The sequence below is a fragment of the Cynoglossus semilaevis genome, chromosome W (genome assembly GCF_000523025.1).
Source record: "Cynoglossus semilaevis isolate Cse_v1.0 chromosome W, Cse_v1.0, whole genome shotgun sequence".
NCBI classification, from domain to species: Eukaryota; Metazoa; Chordata; class Actinopteri; order Pleuronectiformes; family Cynoglossidae; genus Cynoglossus; species Cynoglossus semilaevis.
Window position 1 is genome coordinate 7,605,459 of NC_024327.1, and position 9,112 is coordinate 7,614,570.

The 9,112-nt window shown below is 39.7% G+C and overlaps 1 protein-coding gene and 1 long non-coding RNA gene across 2 annotated transcripts in view; both read left to right on the forward strand.

The window, feature by feature from the left end:
* The first annotated feature begins 2,881 nt into the window (after positions 1–2,881).
* Positions 2,882–9,112, forward strand: part of LOC112486331 (DNA polymerase kappa-like) — a 13,688-nt gene continuing 7,457 nt past the window's right edge. Inside the window, exons 1-6 of the mRNA XM_025052698.1 lie at positions 2,882–3,090; positions 3,378–3,463; positions 5,564–5,720; positions 5,764–5,770; positions 5,818–5,850; positions 6,179–6,275. Of these exons, the coding sequence (XP_024908466.1) occupies positions 2,925–3,090; positions 3,378–3,463; positions 5,564–5,720; positions 5,764–5,770; positions 5,818–5,850; positions 6,179–6,275 (546 nt within the window). The 5' untranslated portion in view covers positions 2,882–2,924. The remainder of the gene's footprint in view (positions 3,091–3,377; positions 3,464–5,563; positions 5,721–5,763; positions 5,771–5,817; positions 5,851–6,178; positions 6,276–9,112) is intronic.
* On the forward strand, positions 8,481–9,030 carry LOC112486383 (uncharacterized). Its single transcript, XR_003048802.1, has 2 exons — positions 8,481–8,646; positions 8,701–9,030. It is a non-coding gene; the product is annotated as an uncharacterized LOC112486383 (long non-coding RNA).

Below are 9,112 nucleotides of genomic sequence, written 5' to 3' on the forward strand. Positions count from 1 at the left end.
AACAATGAATTTCCTATTTTAATTTTGAAACTGGACAAAAACTGTTTTCAAAATTAAGGTACATTGTCAGATAATAGATACTTTATTTTTGAAAGACAATATTCCTTGATTTAAAGAAAAATATGTTTTACTAGGTCATTTTAACAATTTTAAACAATTTTAACATTTTAAAATAAAACTATTCTTTGTGTGTGTGTGTGTGTGTGTACACATTTTTTTAATCAAGAAGCATGTGAAGATTATGCTATGAATGTATTTGAATATCCCTTTATCATGAGATGAGTCCTCTGTTTTGACATTATTTTCACTGTCATTGGTTGATCTTCTACAGTGATAACAAAGCCAGGGGCTCAATTATGAGAATTCCCTTTCTGTTGAGCTACACATTTTCAACTACAGTGTGGCAAAATGTACAGCTAGTTGCTACAACAAGCAACAAGTCCCATTTTGATACAGAAGAAAATAACTGTAAAACCTATTATGTGCATTTCCACCTTGACGCTTATTTAAACTCTGCTTTAATATTAATAAAGTTTTTTTTTTTTAATTATTACTGACAAGTGGAGATTTGTGAACAACAGTATGGTTTCATGCCTAGGAAGAGTACCACAGATGCAATGTTTGCCTTGAGGATACTGATGGAGAAGTACAGAGTAGGTCAGAAGGAGCTGCATTGTGTATTTGTAGATTTAGAAAAGGCATATGACAGAGTGCCAAGGGATGAATTGTGGTTTTGTATGAGGAAGTCAGGAGTGGCAGAGAAGTATGTTAGTTTGGTGCAGGACATGTATGAGAATAGTACAACAGTGGTGAGGTGTGCTGTTGGAAGGACAGAAGACTTCAAGGTGGAGGTGGGACTACATCAAGGATCGGCCCTAAGCCCCTTCTTGTTTGCTTTGGTGATGGACAGATTGACAGATGAGGTCAGACAGGAGTCCCCATGGACTATGTTGTTTGCAGATGACATTGTGATCTGTAGTGAGAGTAGGCAGCAGCTAGAAGAGAACCTAGAGAGGTGGAGGTTTGCACTAGAAGGATAGGAATGAAGGTCAGATGTAGCAAGACAGAGTACATGTGTGTAAACGAAAGGGAGAACAGTAAAATGGTGAGGCTACAAGGAACAGAGTTGGTGAAGGTGCAGGAGTTTAGGTACTTAGGATCAACTGTTCAGAGCAGTGGAGACTGTGGAAGAGAGGTGAAGAATAGAGTGCAGGCAGGATGGAACAGCTGGAGAAAAGTGTCAGGAGTGATTTGTGATAGAAGAGTGTCAGCTAAGGTGAGGGAAAGGTTTACAGGACGGTGGTGAGACCAGCCATGATGTATGGTTTAGAGACAGTAGCAATAGGCAGAATACATGAGGTGGAGCTGGAGGTGGCAGAGTTAAAGATGCTAAGATTCTCTTTAGGAGTGACAAGGATGGACAGGATCAGGAATGAGGTCATTAGAAGGACAACACAGACAGGAAGGTTTGGAGAAAAGGCTAGAGAAGCCAGATTGAGATGGTTTGGACATGTGCAGAGGAGGGACAGAGAGGGATTGGTAGAAGAATGTTAGAGATGGAACTACCTGGTAGGAGAAAAAGAGGAAGGCCAAAGAGGAGATATATGGATGCAGTGAGGGAGGACATGCAGATAGTTGGAGTCAGAGTAGAAGATCCAGAGAACAGAGAGAGATGGAAAACAATGATTCGCTGTGGCAACCGCTGAAAAAAAAGGGACAAGCCGAAAGAAGAAGAAAACTGACAATACAAACTCACGTTAATACAGACCCAGTCTTTTGGAAACAATGGAAGGAATATAGGAAGTCTAGTGTGACAGAATGTATCCAGCCCGTGAAAAGTTCTACACCCCCATTATATAGTTGGGGAACTTTTCTTTATATCTGTGTCAGGAAACTTTCTCTGTTAGATAGGACTGTAAAATATGCTGTTCGTTCATACCCCAGTTTCCTAACACAAAGAATCAAATAAAATTCAAATAAAGAATCAAATACGAGATCTCAAAAGGTTTTACTTGCAGCAAGGAGTGCAGAACAATGGTTACATTCAGAACTGCACTGAGGAACACCTCAGTGCTCAAAGCTTAAATACAATTTTTTTACACACACACTTCAATGGTCAGTACCTTGGTATTCCACAGCCATTCGGTGTTCACACGCCACTTCTGAGCACTGATTGGTAAAGACTGCTTCAAACAAGGATTCTCCACCAATAGGAGCTATGTGCATGTGCTGCAGTTAATCAAGTCAGATAAGACCATGCAGTTCGGATGTTTTTCTCTCTTTGTCTTTTGTTGGTCTTCCATCGATCTCCTTATTTGGGCAAATAAACTAGTTCTGGCCAGTTCTGTGTCCTGTCTCTATTTCCAAGTGTAACAGTCAGTACCATTCAGTGCTGTCCATATCATCCTGTTACGTAAACCATCAGCATGCACACCTGTCATCAGCACTTTCCCTTTTAATACAGCATAATAACAGCATTCAATAACAGTATAAATTGATATGGAAACTTAATACAATGTATATATTGTAAAGATTGAATAAATGTATTTACAACATCTTAACAATCTGTCCTGAAGAATCTCAAAGTCTTTCCGTGATCGTCCTTTTGTTCAAGGTTCAAGGTTTTATGAGAATGAGCTGAAAAAGAAGCAGCAGGTGAACTAGCACATTGAAAAAAATGATGCTACAGAAGGCACAAATCACAGAGCAACACTTACACAAGTCCACACATCCCTACCAGTGTGACTTTATTATTTAAAAAAATACATCAGGATTAGTTTCTGTGTCAGTGCTCTAGTAGTGTATCATTATTTTATGTAATATACTGTATATTTATATGTTCTGTATGTATATTATCTTAAGGTAAAGAGCAGACTGAGGTTCCCTAGGTATCTGTGCCTGAGGAGAATGACCTTTCTCCAGTCATGTTTGATGACAGTCGCAGCTCCTGTCCCAGCTTTCCCAGCTCCAATGGGATTACTACTGATGATGCTGCTGCTGCTTCTGAGGTGTTCGGAACATCTATTGAGGAAGCTGTGAGAGAAATGCGCTTTCGCATTGAGCAGGAGACCATGTTGACAGCCATTGCAGGTAAGAACAAAACTCTGGAGTGACCTACAAGACTTGTCTCTAAGTATCTGAATCAAAAAATCCTGCCTCCCAATTTCTCACTCCTATGGTGGGCTTTACTGTGACCTGGCATCATTTGAGTTGCATTTCTAACACCTTAAAAATGCTTGTGCAGAAAACAGATGAACACACCACCAAACACTGCATTACTTAATTCTTTAGGACATTTCTGAATGCTCTTTCATTTACTACAAGCCGATTTGCTATACATCAACTATAATGTACATTTGATGAGCAATTCTTAGGAGAACGTATTCATTCTGGAATTGCTCCCAACATGATGCTTGCCAAGGTGTGCAGTGACAAGAACAAACCCAATGGCCAATACAGATTCGCCTCCACCAGAGATAGACTTCATCCATAATGTTCATTCAGGCTTGAGCATAATCAGAACCATGGTAAAAATATGTTTAAGAGTCAACGTGCATAATCCTTATTGGTAGTGATTTATGTGTGTGTGCGTGCGTTTCTGTAGGCAGTGGTGGGTAGTAACGAGTTATATTTGCTCCTTACATTTACTTGAGTACGTTTTTCAAAATAAAATACTTCTAGGAGTAGTTTTAAATCACTATCCTTTTTACTTTTACTTGAGTAGATTTATGAAGCCTACATTAAGCTATACTGATTCGTTAGTTTTATCAGAGATACTGGATAAAGCTTTAGTTATTCAGTATCCAGTTCTCTATTCATCCATGAACCAGTATCTCTACTTTTATATTGTCAGAGAGAGACCGCCCAAGGATCTACTGCGTGGCTGTGTTTAACCAATAAAATGTAGCCCTTGCTGTGCATTCTCGTACTGTGACCAGTGTTGGGCACGTTACTTTGAAAAAGTAATTAGTTATAGTTACTAATTACTTCTCCCAAAAAGTAACGAGTTAGTAATTGAGTTACTCCACTATAAAAGTAACTAGTTACCAGGGAAAGTAACTACTGCGTTACTTTTTAGTTTAAACAGCAAGGAACAGCAAAGACAGGTACCTGAACAGACGTGCGGTGAGGTTCATGGCTGGTGAGGCACTGACTCCTCTGGAGTCAGAGTTACAATTGTAAGAACTGAAAAGAGCATCTTATTTCACTATTCATCCAACAGCATGCACCTGGTAATGCTTCATCTAAGCAATTCATACTTACTTTAAATCAAATTAAAGTATAGAGATGAGTGCAGCACAATTAATTTTGACCTTCAGATGCTCCCTTGAGGTGAGACAGAGTATTGCTCTAATACTCTGCCTAATACTATTGCTTTATACGATCAGCAGAAACATACATTAAAGACATTACACAGACTGTAGAGAGTCATGCTGTATAACAAATATTTCTGTAAAGTTCATATTTGGGATATGCTGAGGAACAGAAACGAACACGTGTCATGCGACCCAGTTTGTATTTGATCGCACAGTCAGATGTGCGCGATCCCGGGTGCCGGGTGAGGACTATTAATAATTATTTTGTGTACTTTTTTTCTCAGGTTTGATGAGATCACACATTATTACTTATGCGGTTATCTAGCCCCTCCCCCTTTGCCAAAGGGGAAAAAACACACATTTGCAGCTCCTGTGTCGGTGTGAGCCAAGTCAGATAACAGCTTCAGTGAGTAGCTTTAGTAACGCGCAGTAACAGCGTGTTGATGACGGTAACGGCGTTATAACGATAGATAAAGTAATTAGTTAGATTACCCGTTACTGAAAAAAGTAACACCATTATTCCCGTCACTGAATGTGACCATACTCAATCTCAGCGGCGGGACAGGTTAGTTTAGCGGCTACTGAGGTCAATATCCATCGTGTTTGATAGCAAAAAATGAAGAAAAATGTAGAATCAATGGTAATCGGCAATCCAGACGAAGACGAGGAGGCACACCCCTGGACTCATATTGAAAGCATGTTCAGTTTACAAACACTGCGGAATAGCAGTTACATCATGCGGTGTCTTTTGTATCTCCCAAAACAAACAGATATTTCAGCATTCAAAAACTCAAGGTCTAACCCAAAAAAATAGCTTGGGTTAGACCTTTTGATCTAAAAAGGTCTTTTGATCTAAAATCGGTTTGCTCTTTTTTGTTATTTTGTTAAAATTGACTTTTCTATGTATTATTGCATTGATTTTCATTTTTATGGAAGTACTTGAATTTACCTAAAGATTATTTTATTTTAAGGTATTTAATTTTTTTTAAATTATTTTATTGATGGGATAAACTCCCCATATCTTGTCTAGCTGACTGAATGCTTGAATCAGATGTTACTCAACATTTACTCAGTACTTGAGTAGTTTTTTCACCAAGTCCTTTTTCACTCTTACTCAAGTAATTATTTGGATGACTACGTTTTACTTGTACTTGAGTAATATTATTCTGAAGTAACAGTACTTTTACTTGAGTACAATGTTTGGCTACTCTACCCACCTTTCTTGGCCTTGCCTTTCCTGATGCCTTTCTGGCATTGGGAAGGTGAGTGAGAAGATGCTGAGCGCTCTGGGCGTCAGTAGTTGTTCTGACCTCACACAGCAGATGGCACTGCTGTCCCTGCTCTTTTCAGAAACAGCCTGGCATCATTTGATGCAGGTGTCACTCGGTCTGGGCTCCACATACAGTATATACCAAGGTAAGGTTTAATACAACTCAACAATGATTAGATAACAGGTCAGACAGAGGGATGATGACCCCCCCTTTTTGTTTTGTTTTTACAGACATGAAGAAAGGGAAAGCATGAGCACGGAAAGGTTTATTTCAATACAATTATTTATACAATATTACAATTAAGTTTGATTTTTGTACCCACTGCTCAACAGTGGATATATTGGTAGAAGAATATTAGAGATGGAGCTACCAGGTAGGAGACAAAGAGGAAGGCCAAAGAGGAGATATATGGATGCAGTGAGGGAGGACATGCAGATAGTTGGAGTCAGAGTAGAAGATGCAGAGAACAGGGAGAGATGGAAAACAATGATTCGCTGTGGCAACCCCTGAAAAGGGACAAAGCTTAAAGGAAAAGAAGAAGAAGCTCAACCTAGAACTAACATTCTTTTTATAAAACATGTATTATTGCAGGACATTTAAAGAACTGAACAAGGCAGAGGAACAGTTTTCTCTGTGCAGGCAACTCTGTGAGGATTTAGCAGAAGACCCAAAGAAAGAGAACCTGAAGGTAAATAAATAACAGAGAGACTGTAACTTTGTCATTCAGTCACATACTGTGTGCATACTGGACATTCTGAACAATCAGCTTGGAATTAGAAACTCAAACAATATTTGTTGCGAGTCACTGACCTGGGGTCCGTTTCTTGAAGCAGTCTTAGTGATAAAGCAGTTGCAGTTTTAAGGTCCTTAAGTCTGAGTTAAGCAGTCAGTCCGTAACCACTGGAGATGGGATTTATGGCTCTTTGGAGGGAGCCAATTGTGAGTCTTGCTGCTGCAGTTGATATTCTTTGAAAAGCCTCTTCTGCAGTTCTGCCATCCATAAATGCCATCCTTTTGAATCTTTGGTCAAGCACAGCAGCATCCGCAAGGATGTGGTTGGATTCCATTCTATGGAATCCAGATGACATGCCAGAAGAAAGCGAGTTGACCATGTCTTTTGCTGCCTGTGTTGTTGCCCTCCTCTGGAAATCAGCCGTGGCTCTTTGCAGTCCCCTGGACAGCAGTATTACTTTGTAGGCAATCAGGTAGCTAGTGAGAAAAAAGATAAATGTTATTATAACGATACAATTATAAAGTTGTACCAATAATAATAAATTCTATGATGTATTACACAGTATATTTTATGTATCAAATATTCATAATTTAGTGGCACTTTGGCCCATAGGCAATGTCCCAGGGTTCACCTCCTGGGCAAGATCAAATCCCAGTTAGGGTGGATGGTAACTTCCAGTGGAAGGTTCAGGGAGGTTGGTAAGGTACAGTGTGATTTGGGTGGCGGTCATGGAGACTGCTGCCCTCGCAACCCGGTAACGGATAAGTGGATAAAAATGGATGGATGGATATTCATAATTTAGTATCAGCTAATTTGCATGCATGCTATAGAAAACTACCACTGATCAGTTGAACTACATACCTTTCTGCAACAGCTCAACAGTGACCTCTTCAAATGGCTTTAAGAGGGTGCATATCTCCTGCAATGTAGTCCATTCTTCTGGAGATAAAGGGTGGCCAGGTGCATTGGTGACGGCCATGGTGGAGACAATGGGGTTGTTGTTGGTGAGGAAACTCTGCAACATGCAATATGTTGAGTTCCATCTTGTGCTACAGTCCTGTTTGGGTCATAGTTCCTCCATCTTCATATGGAGCCGTGTTTCCTTCAGGTTTTGTGCTCCCACTGTGCTTCTATAAAAGTATTCCACTGCCTCCTTAACTTTATTAATGATGGGTTGTGGACCTTTGAGGTACCACAAGATGTATGGTGTGTGCCAGGCACGGGAGGTGGGTCCATGCTGTTATCTGACTGGCCTTTGTGATGTTTGCAGCATTGTCTGTTAAGCAGCACACCACTTTCTTATCAACCTCCCACTCTGCTGCAACACTGAGGAGCGTCTTTGCCAAGTTGTCTGCTGTGTGCCCCTCATTAAATTCAAAGCAGTCCAGGAGGCAGGAGGACATGTGAAAATCTTCAATGAAGTAGCATGTTACAGACATGAATGAGGTTGTAGCCCTTGATGTCCAACAGTCAGTTGTTAGGCAAACTGCTGACACTTTGGACACCCTTCTCCTGAGTGATACTGCTTCTCTTTCATACATGTCTGACACTTTCTGGGTCAGTACGCTCCGACATGTAGGAATGTAGGTGTGATGATTTAAACCGGTAATGACCCAAATGCAGGCTCAGACGACATTAAGTGAGAAACAAGGATTTATTTTACTGTGGGAGACAAAGGGGAAGGAGAGAGTACGATAATGAGATGGAGGAGGTACAGAGTGTAGGTTGTCCGGATCTGGCTGGTGGAGAGCAGGCAAGCAGGTAGCAGGAGGTGGACCTGAGCACAAGAAGATCGGTCATTAAAGATCATTTCATTCATCAACAGGAATCACAAAGAACAATAGTTAAAGTTAGTGATGGGACGAGCGACACTGGTGCATCAGCACTGTGCCGAGAGCTCAAGAGGGAAACCTTGTATCGGTGCGTGTATTGCTTTAAGAAAGAATCACGTGACCGATACAGGAACTGTATCGTTTGGATGTGCCGCGCCAAAGTGTGTTTATCAGGAAACAAACTGTATCAACATGTCGTGGGTTTGTCGGATGGAGTTTTGCTTGATCATGGATCGTTCTAGGAAGTTTTCCCCGGTGTGGAATAATTTTGATCTCGTGACGCCAAACAAGGTAAATCTTTTTCTCCTTTATATACTATTTTTCCTTTATTAGGTTTTATTGCCTTTTTGATTTAAATGCTTAGAATTCCAATTTGATTAAATGTTTTTATATCCAGATTTTTCCATTATTAGGTTTTATTGCCTTTTTGGTTTTAAATGCTTAGTATTCAAATTTGATTAATTGTTTTTGTATGCAGATTTTTCCATAATTAGGTTTTGTTACCTTTTTGGTTTAAATGGGTTAGGATTATTTTTCCATCATTATAGGTTTTGTTGCCTTTTTGGTTTTCCTCTCTAATTGGATTGAATTTAATTTCAGATAATCTACCAGTGAACTGATCCAGTTTCGAGGTAAGTATAATTATTTTTCTTCATTCCACCACATTGGTCCATCCGGGTTGTATGTAGGTCTTTTGGTTCTTTGTTCGTCTATGTCAATTAAGCTCAAACAGCCCTTTTCTTATATAATAAAATGAATTTTAAATGAAAATACTTTAAAATAGAACTAAGGCGAGCTTGATAAAGTACATAAAAGAAAAATTATAAAATTAAAATGAAAAATACAAAAAAACTCTGAAAAAATAATAAAACTAACTACAAAACAAATGTTGGGGTGGGGGTAGGGTTAGGGTTAGGGCCAGAATTAGGGTTAGGGTTAGGGTTAGGGTTAGGGTTAGGG